The 16,204-nt window shown below is 40.4% G+C and overlaps 4 protein-coding genes across 4 annotated transcripts; 3 read left to right on the forward strand and 1 right to left on the reverse strand.

The window, feature by feature from the left end:
* Positions 1–206: 206 nt before the first annotated feature.
* On the reverse strand, positions 207–2,881 carry nudt8 (nudix hydrolase 8). The gene is made up of 5 exons (XM_085370972.1): positions 2,831–2,881; positions 1,287–2,111; positions 1,053–1,185; positions 637–714; positions 207–405 (listed from the first exon to the last, which is right to left on the reverse strand). Exons 2-5 carry the CDS (start codon positions 2,108–2,110, stop codon positions 220–222), a joined length of 1,221 nt encoding a protein of 406 aa, XP_085227098.1. The 5' UTR covers position 2,111; positions 2,831–2,881; the 3' UTR covers positions 207–219.
* A 652-nt stretch (positions 2,882–3,533) lies between these two features.
* ftr86 (finTRIM family, member 86) lies at positions 3,534–7,570 on the forward strand. The gene is made up of 11 exons (XM_085371563.1): positions 3,534–4,043; positions 4,365–4,460; positions 4,562–4,795; positions 4,885–5,038; positions 5,116–5,241; positions 5,350–5,400; positions 5,511–5,552; positions 5,650–5,691; positions 5,876–5,938; positions 6,030–6,232; positions 7,235–7,570. Exons 1-11 carry the CDS (start codon positions 3,534–3,536, stop codon positions 7,568–7,570), a joined length of 1,857 nt encoding a protein of 618 aa, XP_085227689.1.
* A 3,629-nt stretch (positions 7,571–11,199) lies between these two features.
* On the forward strand, positions 11,200–12,402 carry LOC146618468 (complement C1q-like protein 4). The gene is made up of 4 exons (XM_085371504.1): positions 11,200–11,206; positions 11,547–11,654; positions 11,750–11,890; positions 11,978–12,402. Exons 1-4 carry the CDS (start codon positions 11,200–11,202, stop codon positions 12,400–12,402), a joined length of 681 nt encoding a protein of 226 aa, XP_085227630.1.
* Positions 12,403–14,572: 2,170 nt separating this feature from the next.
* LOC146618469 (complement C1q tumor necrosis factor-related protein 3-like) lies at positions 14,573–15,540 on the forward strand. The gene is made up of 4 exons (XM_085371564.1): positions 14,573–14,606; positions 14,698–14,802; positions 14,882–15,022; positions 15,107–15,540. The coding sequence occupies exons 1-4, from the start codon at positions 14,573–14,575 to the stop codon at positions 15,538–15,540; spliced, it is 714 nt and encodes a 237-aa protein (XP_085227690.1).
* Positions 15,541–16,204: the final 664 nt, after the last annotated feature.

Genomic DNA, 16,204 nt, shown 5'->3' on the forward strand with positions numbered 1-16,204 from the left:
AAGCTTCCAACACCTGCTTTTCATTTTTAAACAATCATACAAATTTAAGGCTCAGAAAGTGCACTAGCAGAAAGAGCTTCTTCCTCACTCTAATAAATTCAAGAGAGGAATTTACCTTCCAAAACAAAAGCGGCTGTATTAAACCATTTTGGATTTGCTCAGATTCACTTGGTGCAAAGCTTATATTTGTCAGAATAATCGTTCAGTTGTTGTGCTCTATTATGGAGGGACAATGAGTTTCAGGGTATGGTCTAGGGCAACAGCAGTCAGGCCCCACACTCGATGTTTGCCATTCCTAAACACCGGAAGAGTGTATCCGTATTTGTCACCGGTGCGGAAGTGTGTGTAGCCTCGGTTTTGGGGGTTACACAAGTGAGACAAGGACAGGGTGAAGATCTCATCCACCTGGAAGCGGGAAACAGACTCTCAAACTTTTGGCATTTTTATTCGATTCAGCTTCAGTAATTATATTTTTAAAAATTGTCCAGCTCCTTGGAAGCAAAATATAAAGCAATGAGGAGTTGCTCAAGACTTCTGCACAGTACTATATATTAGGGTCAAGAATAACATGAGACTAGTCAACTCTAGTCTCACCCTGTTCTTTTCAAACAGACAGAAAATGGCAGATGATCGTACCTCCCCAGGGTTTGGTTTGAAGTTCAGCTCCTCTAGAGGACCGAGGTTAGCCAGCACAGGAGCAATAACCATGCCCGACTGGACCGAAACACATGAACAGATTTTTAATTCAAATTTATCTCAGGTATTCGAATGTTTTGAAGGTTTTTACAGAAATTCCTGCTCATTTCTATTTTATCTACTTGTATAAGGAATCTTTGGGTATTTTGGGCAGATGGTCAGACCAAATAATCAACACAGAGCTCTTACAATGTCACATAATCCTTTTTCACCATTATTTATCAACCAAACAATGAATTTACAAAAAGAAAAGTGGTAAGTGCTTATTTAGGGTAACATAAATATGGTATGATTTTGTCAATTATTTTTTAATATGCATTTCTACTTGAGAGTTCTACCAGCACAGCTCCACTCACCGCATCTCTTAGTGGCTTCAGGACGCCCCACACCTTTTCTATTCTCACATTTACACCCAGCTCCTCCCTGGCTTCCCGCAATGCTGTGGCCACCACATCGCTGTCTGAAGGATCGCTCTTTCCTCCAGCAAAGCTGGACGGAAAAAAAAAAAAGAAAGAAAAAAAAGGCAGGACTCATAAAGTACTCCAATAAGTAAGATTTAAGACATAGCCTGCTTCTAATCTACCACTAACCTGACATCTCCTTTGTGCCTGCCCTTCAGAGTGCTGGACCGCAGGGTGAAGAGAAATGCAGGCTCCCCATCAAGAGAGCAGAGGGAGACCAGGACGGATGCCCATCTCTGATTTCGTTCTTTCCTCCCCTTCTGCAACTCGTAGAGCTTCAAGTTAGGGCCCAAGTGCTGTCGACATCTGTTTTCATTCCCAGGGGATAAGCAATCTCTCCAGGTATCTGACATGCACGTGGCAGCCTGATGAGTAGCTATGGTTTTGTGGAAACTGAGGCTAGGGAGTTGTGGTTTATTGTGCTTGTTTTCTAAAGTCCAGGGACTATGTGCTGACAAGCTGAGAGGTCTAACGAAGTCCTGTCCATGAGTTAAATGGCTTTGAAGAAGGCTACACTGAATCTTACTGGTGCGGCTAAAAGAAGGCAGGTGAAAGTCCCAAGGTTTTCTCCAGCGCTGAAGGCAGGTTATTTTGACTAAACAGTTCCAGTAAGTGCGCACAGGATCACACACTTGTTTGGTTTTTGTAGAGGCAGAATGGTGGTGGTTTAATAAAATGGCTTTGAATAAAGGGTTTTCAAACAGTGTCTGTCTCAGCTTATAATTGAAGCTACAAGAAGATACTGGTGCTGAACTATAAACAGTCTCTGTGGATGGTCCATCCTTGTGGGTGCCTGTTCCACTTATTTCTGAGTGTCTCCTTCCTTTCTCGTGACTTGCTCCCTGCCATCCAGCACATGTGATCTCGGAAAAACCACAGAGATGAGAGTCTCTTAACAGCTGTAATGATCTTTTGGGGCAAGACCAAGTCAGAATCCGAGAACTTGCCAACATCCTATAAACGGAAACAAAACATACCGATATGATCGTAAATGTATTAGTCAATTAGTTGTGTTCATTAGCTAGTTAAACCAACTTGAAAGAAGTGAAAGATGAACTAAAATCTGCTCGTCTCTGCCAGCAGGGGAGGTGAGGGATCAGATAACATGGGTAAACAGGGCTGAAGATACCCTGGCTTAACCGAGATCAGAGGCTCACCCAAACCTACCTACAGTAATACTGGTCACTGTGCTCTCACAGTCATATCTCGGTGTTACGTTTAACTGTTGTTCAAAGCTGTTAAGACACAGAAACGTATTTTATATATTAGCTTCGAATACGGAGTTCACGTTTGGCTCAAGTTTCTCCCAAACTTGGGTTGAATACAGCTAGCTAGCTAGCTGTATTCATTTGTTAGCAGTGATGACGATATATATATATATAAAATATGACATTGTCAATGTTCAGACGTCCTCATCGCCAACTAAACCCATGCAAAGAAGGATTTTTGGGCGAGAAAATCTTCAGTGTCTTTAAAACGAGTAAGGAGCGCACGCAGGCTAACTGACCGAGCGATCAAAACAAAAACCAAACAGCTGAAGTAGCTCATACCCCAAAGCTAACACTCAGATTTGGCTTATGACAAAGCCCCAACGTGTTTCACGGTATGTCAGAAAACACACCAAGGTGCCAAGTATGACAGTAAAACGTCATTTTAACACAGAAAATGCTCACCTTGAAAGCTGAATCAGCAGCGGCTGGGCGGCTGCCAGCAGTCAATATGGCGCCGGCTAGCTTCACTCGCGTCAGTGTTGCCCTCACCACGTCGTTATGACGCCAAACTTATTGCACAGCATTCAAGCTTAGCCTGTTGTGCTTTCTTTGTCCCCTCCCGAAGTTTGGTTTTAAGACACGACGTTTACGTTATTTAGTGATTAAATCACGTGGAAAGCACCAAATGATGTCAGTTTATGTAACAGGTTTTTAAAACCAGTCCTTCTCGTTTGGACTGTGTAGGCCCGCTTCCTTTACAGAGGAGACTAAAACAGGCGCTCTTTACAGTTTTTTGCCTATGGGCAGACTGCCTGGCAAGAATGAATGTGACTGGATGATTAAACTTAATTAATTCGTTTGAGTAGCAAAAATCAACAGCAAAATTCATTTTTCCATTAGGAGGCTCCAACAAACTGTTGAAACCCATGATGTCAGATTGATAGACTCCTCACTCCACCTGTTTAACCAGCCCCACCCTGAGCCGTTTCTTCATGTTTTAAGCAGCAGGTGATTCATATGAACTGGCATTTTAGCCTCGTCATTTGTTGGGTGTCATTGCTTTAATTTCTCTGACCTGTTTGCTGTAGTATCAGTTCCGTGACTTCACACAGAGAACTTTGTGATCCATACAAAGAAAGTTTAAGCTCATCTCCTCCCAGCGAGCATGGCCTCAGGTTGGACTGAAGAGGAAAGCTTTGCCTGTCCAGTATGTCTGGAAACCCTGAAGGATCCAGCCACTCTACCCTGCGGACACTCATACTGCTTGGCTTGTATTCAGAGCCACTGGGACAAAGGGGGCAGCAAAGGTCAGTATAGCTGCCCCCAGTGTAGGCAGGTGTTTAACCCTCGGCCCTCGCTGGCCAAGAGCACCCTGCTAGCAGAGGCTATGGAGAAGCTGAGGACCAACAGCCTGAAGCAGCACTCCTTCACAGCTCCTTCCCCCGGCCCACCATCCATGCCGGTCTATTTGGAGGTCCAGCCAGATACAATGCAACGAAAGGGCAGCGTGTACCCACAGCTTCCCTCTGTGGAACCCAAACCCTGCCACCAACACGGCCGACCCCTGGACCTGTTTTGCCATGACGACAGGGAGTGTGTGTGTGAGGTGTGTTGCCAGCATGGACACAGTGGACACCGTGTTGTCAAACCGAGAGACGAGAGAAAAGAAAGACAGGTGTGTAATTGTAATTATTTCAGGTGATATTTTCACTCTGCTTTTATTTTTGTTTATTTGTTTTTGGGTCTCTAAACAACTTTTAAAATTAAAGTAAAATGCTGGTAAAAGAAATACACCACTATAAATGCAGTTTCCAAGTGTAACTAAAACATTTCTTAAGCTAATCTTGAAGGACTTGAAAAACAAGTCTGAAGCGCGCCTTACTGATGTTATAGTCATTCCCAGCAAAACTATGTAACAATATCACAAATAGCCTGTACAGTCTCAAGTACAGTCATTACTGCCTCACAATGTATGTGTGCATGTGTTTGTGTATAGAAAGAGCTTGTTCAGATGCAAGCAGAGGTACAGAGGAGGCTCCAGGAGACGGATAGGAAGATTAAGGAACTCCCACATTTTGCACGTCAAGACAAGGCATGTAGAAAACCTTATTAATTCATGCCATCCTTGTTTACTTTGAAAAATATGAAATTGTGGTGACAATATGTCCTCATCTTGCTTGTCTACACTACCAGGCCTTGGTCCAGGCTCTAGAGAAGGAGAGCACAGATTTATTCATGGAGCTAGCCAAGAACGTGAATCTAACAGGCACCCAGGTCAGCGAGCTCCTCTCTACCCACGAGGCCTCTTTAGGCAGCCAGGCTGAGGGGCAGCTCAACAGACTGGAGCAGCAGGTTGCACAGCTCAACTGGAAGAGTGAAGAGCTGAGCAGACTGGCTGACATGCAGGACGATGTCTGTTTCTTGAAGGTAACGAGTGTGAAGCGGAGTGCACATATTTTAGTGCTAAACTAGATCTGTAGTCTCTGACTGTGGAATTTGTGGTATTTGTTCTCAAGAACTTCCTCCTCATGGAGCCGCTGGTTCAGACTGATGCCACAGTGATTGGGCAGGAGGAAACCATGGTGACGTCAGTCCGCTCAGTCATGAAAGAACTGCAGGAGTCAGTTCAGGATCTCTGCAAAGGCAGCCTGGAAAAAATCATCACAATAGGTCAGCTCTTCTCTTCTACTCTCTTCTCGTCTTTTCTCTTCTCTTAATAACATAAGGTCAAAATTTTCCTTTTGCAGTGAATAACCCCTTGGCTTTGACTACCAGTGGTCCGGAAGCAGCAGGCCCGCTACCAGCGGGACCAGTACCAACAGGCCCACTACCTGCAGACCCGCTACCAGCTCAGGTTCCTGCCCAAAGTACAGGTACGTTAAATACCAGTCTAATAAAAGCACAAATGAGCTTTATTTTGACTGTTAGCTTTTGACTGTGGAAAGGACACCTTTTTACATGTAAACCCTTTTCTTCTGTAGTGTATGAAATGAAAACAGACTCTCCACCCTTGCCACCTTTGCGACCTCAATGTAAAACATGCGCGCACACACACACACACACACAGAATATACTTTAATGTGGCATTTGAAAAAACACTGAGTTCATATTTTACTCTTGTTTTTATTTTTTTTCACCTCAGGGCCTCTGCCTTCAAGGTCTGGTGGTTCTGCTTACATTCAAGGTAATGCTTGAAAGGGTTTCTCTAATGTTGGCTGTCATAGAGTTTAGATATGCTTTAGTTTAACTGTTCTGTTTGTTGCGTCTCTCTGTGAATGAAGCTTCAGCCCCACCTCCACCCTTGCCTGCTCCTCGACGTCAAGGTAAAAGCACAAACATTATCATTGACGATATCCACGTCAGGCAGTTACCCCGTCTTGTAGGAGATAAAAGCTGGCTGTGGACAGCTTTGCTCACCTGACCTTTCACAGATACCTCTTAGAGTATCTTGGGGTTAAATGTTACTTTTCCTTTTTACAATGGTGTATTTTTTTTCTGTCTTAACAGCTTCTGTATCATCAGTGGGATTTATGAAACCAGAACCAAAAACTCGAGATGAACTCATAAAATGTAAGTCTTTTGTACTCCAGAATACAGACCCCTTTATCGAAGCCTTTGTTTGTTCCAGTCTTAGGTAAAATGACAAATCCTCTTTCTTTAGTTCGTTTCGAACCCACTATGGACCCCAACACAGTGTATCGCCACGTTCTGCTGTCGGATGGCAATCGTAAGGCAACGATGCGGGCTGAGAACCTGAACCCACCAGACCATCCTGATCGATTCCAGTTCTGGAGACAGGTTCTCTGCAAAGAGCCGCTGGGAGGGAGCCCTTATTACTGGGAGGTGGAGTGGACTGGCCAGAAGGTGCTTGGATATGATTAAGAGTGTGTGTGTGTGTGTGTGTGTGTGTGTGTGTGTGTGTGTGTGTGTGTTTTTCAACTGTAACTGTTTGAGTAGTAGAATTAGTTAACATGCTTTGTTTGCCCAGTCAGTGCTAAGTAATGGTTATGAAAGAACTCTAATGCCATAAAAGTCTTCAGACCTAAAAGCAAAATAGAAGTCTCACAATAGTAAGTCTGACTAAAGAAGGCTTAAATCAATATTCTATGTCCTACCATTCCTTTTAGGATAGGTTTTGGCTATAAAGCATTTTTAGTTTTATATATTTTAATTAAAATAAATGTTTTTGAGGATTTAAATCATGCAGCCAGCATTTGTCTACACAGGTAGTCTGGTAATAGAGGGAACTGCCCTTTGTGCTCCATTTTAATTGGCTAATGGAATCCATGTATACAGAAACTTCAAAGGAAACCAATCATTTCAATTACTTTCTGCCTGGAAAGTAATTCATTTTCTCACACAATGCACAGAGTTGCATCATAGTTTATGCCAAGTCATACTGTATTAGAGTACCAGAGAGGCCCTAAGGACAGAAGTGCTATAAATACAAAAATTACTGACATTTCTATTAGTCACGGCTGCGCTCGTTAAAAGACACAATCTGTTCAACATACATATTTGTCATATGTTATTTTTGTAGGTTATTTTTAAAAAAGAGCCACATGACCTCCAGTTCTGAAAACCTGTTTAATGCACTTGTGCATTAAACAGGCTCTTTTAATAACCAACAGGGGGCGACTCTTCTGATTGCAAAAGAAAAAGTAACATTGTATAAAAATCTATGAAAATTTGATCCTACTTTTGAATTTATTTATGACCTTGATAAATATATTCTTAGTCATCTTATGGTCTCAATTTGTAGTTTAAAGTTCTGTTGTTTCCCTTTTTGTTTTTTAAAGTGATTAGCAAACGACTCTTACATTTGTGCCCCTCACTGAATTTATTTTCCTCACTCCCATCATGCAGGTCACCATCGGAGTTTCCTACAAAGAGATAGAACGCAAGAGTAATGATGACAAGAGCCGTTTGGGCCACAATGAGCTGTCTTGGAGTCTGTACTGGTCTGGGAGCGGATTTTCCTTTTGGCACAATAACCAGGAAAAACTGCTGGGTGCACCAAAGGCCAAACGGATCGGCATCTACCTGGACCAGCATGCAGGGATTCTGGCCTTTTACAGCATCACCCAAAACCAGGCTACCCTCATCCACAGACACCAGCAGCAGTTCACTGGCCCTCTGTTCCCAGGATTCAGATTCTGGGCAAGAGTAGGTGCTACAGTAACCATTTGCCAATTAGACTGATGTGCACAAGAGTAATTATCTGATGTTTTTGATTAAAGATGTTTATCTGGCTGCAAGAATGTAACAGCTTAAGGTTTTTAAAAAGGATGTCAAGGATGCCTTCTTGCTCTGGAGAGAACTAGTTCAGTCAGTTCTTGTTTACATAATGATTTTGCACCAACCATGATTCATGTAATATAAATTAATTTTAATATGTCTATGTAAGTAAATAAAAGATTAATAAACTTGCAACACATACCTCTGTGATCTGTTTTAGCATTTTTTTTTTTAAATGAGTTGACTGACTGTATCTTATAGCGCATTGGGTCTATTTCTTCCTTCTTATGTGACCAAACACATAACCAATATAATGCTGATCTTCTCTATATCTCACTGACCTTTATGCCTAGAGCTTCCCCTCCATTCTGCACTTACAATATATTTAGTATTCCCATATTTATTTCAATCTTTCTCCACACACAGATACGATGAGCTGAAAAGTCCTGATTTGTGTTTGGTCTGTTTAGCCTTAACTCTGGTTCTTCCTTACTGACTTGTTACTTTTCCGAAGGAAACTCTTGTGTAAGTCTTTTCTCTCTCAGTGCAGATATTCAGAAAATATCTTGCTTTGCACTAGTTAGTAATCAAACACTATTCACAGGAGAACAAGGAAGAGCTCATTTTACATGTTTTGGCAACAGTTTGTTGCAACCCCGCCCTGATTGAAAAAGTTGGACACGCTAAATAGATACAACAAATCCCAGCCTTCTAAGATAACAACATATGCTTTAGAATGGCACTGTTCTCATATATATAAATATACTACAGCATTATTGGTTAAACCTGGTGACGCTAGTGTTGCAATCATTAATATGACCACAAAAGTATATTCAGTGCAAAATGACTAAGCATGTACTTGTGGACACAAAGTAAAAACACTCACCTTTTTTGGCCCAGAGGAGAGGTGATACCTGACCTACAATGACAACAAAAGACCTGGGAGGTGCACATGCTGGCGTGCTGTTAGCAAGATTATCTGAGGTGAGACTAGATATGGTTAGAAAAAAGATGCAACTTTAGGAAACGCACCTGCTGTGAGGTAAATGTTTTGTTGAGTTCCATATCTCACTTCTTTGCCAGCTGTTATTTTAATCTGAATTTAGATACAGAAAATGATACAAATAATACTGCCTAAGGGAAGCATGTATAATATAAACAGAACTGGTCCTAGTGCAGAACCCTGTGGAACTCCATTATTAACCTTACTGTAAGCAGAAGGTTCCCTACTTACATGAACAAAGTGGATGGATGGATGGATTGATTGACTGATTGATTGATTGATTGATTGACAGGATGAAGGTGACTGATCTGCAGGCTAACTGTTAGGTAGCAGTAGAATACAGAGAACATTTTCCCTGGTTTTCTGCTGTATGCTACTGACTGAGTTAAGGAAAAATAAGCTGCTCTGGGATTTGTGGAAACTTAAACCTCACTGATAAACTTTAAATATCATCCACATTTATCTGAAGTAACAGTAGTGTAAATTGTTTTGTTTAAACCTGTGCAATTAACAGCAGAAAGCTGTAAATTGATTTAGTGGTTGATATTTATCAGTCATGATGGATGGATATCCTAAAAAGTATCAAAAAAACAAAGCAGAGGTCTTTCATTTTATCTGCTTTCTTCTCTCTTGTTTCATGCTAAAATTGCAAATATTCTCTTGAGACTTCAAGCAGAGATTAGGAACAGGATGATTCTGCTTTTTAAACTATGCTGTCTCCAGCAACATCATTTGAGCCACTGAGTTGTACTTTGAGATTCGAGCATGCAAATGGCCGCTAACTTCTTTAGAGTTTCTTATCCTTTTTGAACTTTTGGTTTGGTTTATTTAGCTGAGACTCACATAGTTGGAAACTGCTGCAAGTTGAACCAAGGTCAAGCTGCAGGAAGGACATTTTTTTGGATTTGCATTACTTTTTCTTTGGATTAAATTCCACGCAAACTACATTAGTCTGGATTCAAGTCAACAATCTCTTCCTGTGGAGTAGTAGTTTTTTTGTGCATAAGAAAGTACAGTAGTTTTATTATTCTTAGATTCATCACAGGTCAAAGAAAGCCCAAGAAAGTCTGCAGGTGACACATGAAAAAGCATTAGGGCAGACAAGTAAAACCAATCTGCCAAAAGTAAGGGGAAAGTGAATCGTAAGTTACTGTAATGCACTAATACACATGATCATTATAAAGAAGAGCATTGAATTTTAAATACAGTGATTCCGATCTGGAGGTAGACTGTAATTTAATGGGTTGTTTACAGTTTAAATGAGTGTTTTCATACAACATTCAGCTGTTGTAAATACTAATGAGTAATTATAAGCTTTCATTTCAGCATAGAAAGCAATACCCCTGTTTGCTCAGTATAAAGCTATCAGAAGCAGATAATTAGCAGAGATTAACAGAAAGGCTTTAAACATGAGACACACTGTGGTTCCACTGTATTCCTACTTGTGTGCCTCAATACAGATTTCTACTGGGCATTAAGCAGGTACGCAGTGACCACTGGCCACCCAATCAGCTCGTACAGGTTCTGTGTTGAGTCACACGGGGCTTACACGTGTCTTAATTTTTCTGCTATCAAAATCTCCACATTGGCCCTCTTTACTGAATAGCCTGTTTTTCAGCAAAGAAAGCAAAAGATTTTTTTTATTTTGTCTATGGCTTGCATAGACCTCTTCAAACATAATTAAACATATTTCCCTCTGTTTCAGTCTTTCTACTAAGCAAATTACAGCCACACAGTCATGACAATGGTATCAATCATGTGATTCCAAAGCGACCAAGTATATAGTCCACAGCATATAATTATTTAAATAATTCAACAGCTTATAGTGGTGCAGCACTCTAATATTGATCCGCCCAAACAAATTGGTCTGGACTGAAATAGTTCATCAGCATAAGTAAGAATGAATGTCTTTTAGTTGTACTTTACCTATAAGGTTAATTAGAAAGTGATAGCATGCTAACATGGTAAGATGGTGTACATGATTAATGAAATGTTTGATCATAAATATGTTAGCATTGGCATTAGGATTTACCTCAAAGCATTGCTGTTTTCTACCTGACTCTAACAACATGCAGGTGAGCTTCCATGTAGGACTACTGGCAGTCAGAGGGTCGTGCTGATCTCAGCAGCAGCTTAATGAAATAAATCCTGCTTACAATCAGCACAGTTTATCCTTCCAAAAAGGCAGGTTTGTTGTTTGTTTTTAACTCAATCATGAACATGGAGAGTGCAAAAACAATGTTTAGTAATCTGACTAGAAAAAAAAATTGCTCATAGCAAAGATATGTGTGTAACATCAAACAAGGCACCCTGGAGCAGCACTCACACATAAGCTGTCTGTCAATGTGTGGATTTGAGAAAATGAGAGCCTCTAGTGATGAAAAAAAAACAGATTAATCTTGAGCTATAAAGTCACAGAGGGAAAGGGGATGAACAACAAAGAAAAAAGAGAGAGGAGGAGTCGTGTGAAAAGAGGTTACAAGGGAGGGGCTTTTAGAAAACTATATATCCATTACTTTCGTGTCATGATCAGTCAGTACAAACTTCCACCCTTCAGAAGCATCATCATTTGCCATATATCAGCATCAACATGAGAGGTGAGACTAGATGGACGCTGTATCTACATTGAAATAAGATTTTGGAGGAAGATTTTTTAATTGCAAAGAACATTAATGGATTTAGCTCAGGTTCAAAATATTCAGACTCTAGTAGGCAAAAAGGACTAAAGACTGCGTGTTAGAATTTTACATTTAGGAAACTAAACCATGTGAAAATGAAAAGTATATTAGAAGAATCTTTTACATTTTGGGATGTTGAATGTCTCCAATTAAGCTCGTCAATTCCACAAATTGAAAAAAGGTAGAAAATAGTAGTGGTTTAGAGTCAGTTCAACATTTCAAAATAACAAAGATGTCTGATGCCCTTCTTTTTCTCCAGCAATTGTATTGCTGTGTCTTCTGCATGCAGCTTTCGGTCAGGACAACAAGTTTTCCTGGCTTGGACCTTTGGAGAATGTACCGCAGCAAGCCCCCGTTCAAAGCCAAGGTGAGAGGCTGTTAAATAAGAAGGTCTGCATTCATGTCTCAATATAGCTCTGCATGTTTTTACCTGAAAACCTACTCATTTGTGTGTGTATGCAGTGTGTGTTACTGACCAGGCGTCGTGTGGCTGCTGTCTAATGCAGAAACAAATAGGCAGGTTGGAGAAGTTCTTTAACATGAGCATTAACAAACTGAAGGACGAGCTCATGAGCTCCAAAATGATCCTCAACAATATGAGAGGTGAGTGACATCAAGTGGCCAATAAACTAAAAGTCGAAGCTGATAGATTTCTCATTTCGCTAAGCTATTTCTTCTCTGCATTTCCAGGAAGCCGCAGCGCCTTCTCCATCGCTCTAAACAACAACTCAGCCATGGTCTCCTATGGCCCCTTCTCCAGTGATAGCATAATTAAGTACAAACATGTCTTCATCAACTTGGGAGACGGCTACAATGTGGAGACTGGCATCTTCACCGTGCCCCGCTCCGGCGTCTACAGCCTCTCCGTCACGGTTTACAGCTCTGCTCGCGTAACCCTGAGCAACTGCGTCACTCTGCAGGTTAACGGCGAAAATGTGGCTGAAGCCATTGAAAGAAGTGGTCAGGACCTTGAAGACAGCACCAGTGTTGTCGTGGCTGTGCAGCTGAACGCCGGGGACCAGCTGTCTGCCAGGCTGCTCCAAGGATGCTCCTTAAGCGATGACATCAACCACTACAACACTTTCACTGGTTTTCTGCTTTATGCTTCTGATTAAGTTGGCATAGTGTGCTTTGTACCAACGTTTGCCTAATACAGCCAAAATGTAAGCCTGCTAGATGAAAATTTTCTATGGTGACATCAGTGACTTGTTTTGTTCTTTCTGAGATTGTATGTCATTATGCTGAAGAGATGTTTCTTAAACACTCTTATGTGGATTAACCCTTGAATTACTACAGCTGTATCTTTTTTTTAGATTGTTGAAGTGTCTTGGCTATAACTGTTATTGATTTTGATTTAGTTATAAATGTTATATTACTTGTCTGTGAAATCTGTCAAGCCTATAAAAATGATGAAATAAATCAGATCTTTAAAAAAACACAGTTGCCTTTGTTATAATTTTTGATCCATTCTGTAACAAATAAAGCAAAGTTGTAACGGTGGTACTAGCATAGTGTGCTGTTCACAATTTGAGTGGAAAATAGAGGATATATAATCATTATCTTCTTTGTGAAATAAAAAGATAAATTGAAATAAATGCTATTCCACACCAATGAAATTCCCAATAAGTCCTGTGATGGCCTAGCAACCAGCGCAGGGTGTAATCCAACTCTTGCCCAAATCAAATGATACTTGTGTACTGGCTTACTACTCCTCAAGTTGAGCAGTCAGAGAGTCTACGTATCATTCACTATATATATATATATATATATATATATATATATATATATATATATATATATATATATATATATATATATATATATATATATATATATATATATATATATATATATATATATATATATATATATATATATATATATATATATATATATATATATATATATATATATATATACACACACACACACACACAAACTGCACTTTTATTTTCGTACTTTGTGTCTAACATTTACACACACTCTAATAGATTCATCAAGGGTTACGTTGGGGGTATGTGTGTTTGCCCAAGGATGCCTTGGAGGACCAAGAACTGATCCAATTAGTAGACAACTCACTTGAGTCAACCCTCTATCTTAAATTTGATAGGATGGATGGATGCTTTCTAAATAACGGGCAGCATGGTGGCATGGTGATTAGCACTGCTACCTCACACCAAGAAGGTCCTGAGGTCAATTACACCACTTTTTGTTGGGAGTTTTCATGTTCTCCTCATGTTTGCGTGGGTCCTCTTGCTTCCTCCCACAGTCCGAAGCCATGCACTTAGTGGGGATAGGTTAATTGGAAAGTCTAAATTGCCCATAGGTATGAATGTGAGTGCAAATGGTTGTCTTTGTCTATGTGTTAGCCCTGCGACAGACTGGCGACCTGTCCAGGGTATCCAGGGACAGCTGGTCCGTACCAGCAACCCTGAAAAGGATAAGCGGAAGCGGATGGATGACTAAAGCAAGATTTAATCATGTCCTAAATTGCAACAAACAGTGCAGCATTAAAATATATTATTGGTGTATATAATTCTGAATACATTCTGTAGCTAATTAAGATGCTGTAACAATGTAACAAATCATGTGAAACTACGAGTACTGGCAGCTTCATTTGTCACCCTTTCATTTCACTCTAATCTACACAGATTATTTCCTAATGTAAAAATGATCACAGCACCACACTGTATAATATACACAGTATAAGCCTGCAGTGTAGAACGTTGCTCCAGTCTTCCTACTATATACATATATTCTCACGTTCAGTGAGAGACTGAGATTACCAAAAAGCACCACTGAATGACACAGGAAATCATTCCTACCTGCCATGTGTATAGAGCCCTTCTAACACATTTCTGTTGGACCAAAAATATGTCAACTTATCTATCACACTGAAAGCACAAGCATGTAAAATGACAGTGCTTTTGTAAAGACAGGTTAGAACTGTGCATAGAAAAGTACACTAGACTATCAACCAGCACTTTACACCTTGTCTGCTAATGAGAACACACTGACACCTCTTTCCAGATGATAGATGACACCTCACCGGCATCCACAACAAAGCCTTAGAGTCAGGGTGTGTACCTGCTTCTGTGTGATTTTTAAAGCTGAGATCAAGTGGTGATGATACAGCTTTATCAGTTGCACAGGTAAAAAGGACAGGGAAAAAACCCAACAAGGGGCGTTGTCAAAGTTGGAAGGCAATAAGGGAGGAGCGCTGTGAAAAATATATATCCATGACTCTTGTTGAGCTCATCAGTCTCTCTTACCTTTCATTCATTCATGAAGCTGCCATCATTTAGTGTCGGCATGAGAGGTGAGCCTACGTTTACACACAAAACAGGTATCTAGTAAGTAGCGCTTTCTCTTTCTTAATTGGTTTATCTCTTTCACATTTTTCTCCACAGCTCTTGTACTGCTGTGTCTGCTGAATGCAGCGTTTGCTCAAAACGAATATTCCTGGAACGGACCCGTCCGGATTGCTCCAGATCCCGACCCCAACGCAGGCAGTGGTGAGGAACTATGACTGCACAAAAAGTGTGTGCTCATATATTCTCTGTTGCAAGTGTGTTAATGTGTATTTGTGTTCAGCATGCAGCACGGACAAATTCTCCTGTGGTTGCTGCCTGATGGTGCAAGAGGTGAACAGGCTGAAGACCTACTTTAACAAGAGCATGACTGAGCTGGAGAAGGACTTCCAAAAGACAAAAGAAAGTCTCAGGGTGGTTGAAGGTAAGTGATCAATTATAAAGGACATAACAGCAAAAGCAGATTTTTTTGCACTGCTAACACACCACCTCCCTTTTGCATTTCCAGCCAGCCGCGTTGCCTTCTCTTTCTCTCTATTCAGCGATGAGAATTTTAAGTGTTACGGCCCCTTCAGCGAAATGAACAAGGTCGTCATCTACAAAAATGCCTTCCTTAACTTGGGCGGAGCCTACAACATGAACACTGGCGTCTTCACCGTTCCTTTCTCAGGCGTCTACAGTCTCGCAGTCACCATCTTCAGTGACGCAGGGTCTCCCGGCAACATGCTGGCTGCCTGTGCCAATCTGCAGGTTAACAATAAAGTGATGGCAAGAGCCAAAGAGTTTAATACCAATGACCAAGAAGATAGCGCCACCATAGTTGTGGCCATGCACCTGAAAGTTGGAGACATGGTGACTGTTACCTTAAGCAGTGGCTGCTATCTCTGTGATGAAAGCTACTACAACACCTTCAGTGGCTTTCTGCTTTATGTTACTGAATAAGTTGGAGGATGGTTGGTTTTTATTGCAAGTTTTGCTCCACTTTTAAGGTTAGAGTCTGCTAGGTGAAATTTTCTGCATCAGTCTATTGTTTGGGGATTCTTTTGAGAAAGTCCCGGTTTTAAATTCATCGTGCTTTGATTCAGCTTGTACAATCTGAAAGCTTAAACCAAGAAACTATAAGAGTATCTTTGTTCTGAAAAAAACATATATTTTCTTGTTTCAGTAATGGCCTGTAATGTGTATATACAATCAGCAGCCATGCACCTTGTAAAATTACATGAACTGTAATCAAAAGGTTTGTTTTACCTGAACAATTGTGTGATTGTTTGGAAAATTAAACTATTGAAATACTGATGGTACTATGCTGTTTATTTTTTTAGGTATTGATGTTTTCCACAGACCAACTTTATATTGAACTATATTTAGTAACACACATATATCAATTAAATTAAAAAAAACTTTATTTACAATCTTGCTCACAGTGAGCATGAATATGAAGCCTTATTAAACCATATTACCACTCTGGTGACAGACATACATGACACATACAGTATCAATGAGATGAATGTCTTAACATTTAGTATATGGTGGATTTCAGTCCATTTTAATATACTTTATTTTATTTACCCAATAACATCAGTCAGATGCATCCAACTAATCTTTC

This window comes from Diplotaxodon limnothrissa, linkage group LG14 (genome assembly GCF_057381915.1).
Source record: "Diplotaxodon limnothrissa isolate DT_005_m linkage group LG14, D_limnothrissa_male_GT1.1, whole genome shotgun sequence".
Classification (NCBI taxonomy): domain Eukaryota; kingdom Metazoa; phylum Chordata; class Actinopteri; order Cichliformes; family Cichlidae; genus Diplotaxodon; species Diplotaxodon limnothrissa.

Coding starts and splice junctions, on each gene's coding strand:
- LOC146618469 (XM_085371564.1), top strand. CDS start 14,573: ATGAAGCTGCCATCATTTAGTGTCGGCATGAGAG. Junction 14,607..14,697: donor ATTTAGTGTCGGCATGAGAG/GTGAGCCTACGT, acceptor TTTTCTCCACAG/CTCTTGTACTGCTGTGTCTG. Junction 14,803..14,881: donor CGACCCCAACGCAGGCAGTG/GTGAGGAACTAT, acceptor ATTTGTGTTCAG/CATGCAGCACGGACAAATTC.
- ftr86 (XM_085371563.1), top strand. CDS start 3,534: ATGGCCTCAGGTTGGACTGAAGAGGAAAGCTTTGCCTGTCCAGTATGT. Junction 4,796..4,884: donor ACGATGTCTGTTTCTTGAAG/GTAACGAGTGTG, acceptor TTTGTTCTCAAG/AACTTCCTCCTCATGGAGCC. Junction 5,939..6,029: donor TCGAGATGAACTCATAAAAT/GTAAGTCTTTTG, acceptor CTCTTTCTTTAG/TTCGTTTCGAACCCACTATG.
- nudt8 (XM_085370972.1), bottom strand. CDS start 2,110: ATGTTGGCAAGTTCTCGGATTCTGACTTGGTCTTGCCCCAAAAGATCA. Junction 1,186..1,286: donor AGGCACAAAGGAGATGTCAG/GTTAGTGGTAGA, acceptor TTTTCCGTCCAG/CTTTGCTGGAGGAAAGAGCG. Junction 715..1,052: donor TGAAGCCACTAAGAGATGCG/GTGAGTGGAGCT, acceptor GTTTCGGTCCAG/TCGGGCATGGTTATTGCTCC.
- LOC146618468 (XM_085371504.1), top strand. Junction 11,655..11,749: donor AGCCCCCGTTCAAAGCCAAG/GTGAGAGGCTGT, acceptor GTGTGTATGCAG/TGTGTGTTACTGACCAGGCG. Junction 11,891..11,977: donor GATCCTCAACAATATGAGAG/GTGAGTGACATC, acceptor CTGCATTTCCAG/GAAGCCGCAGCGCCTTCTCC.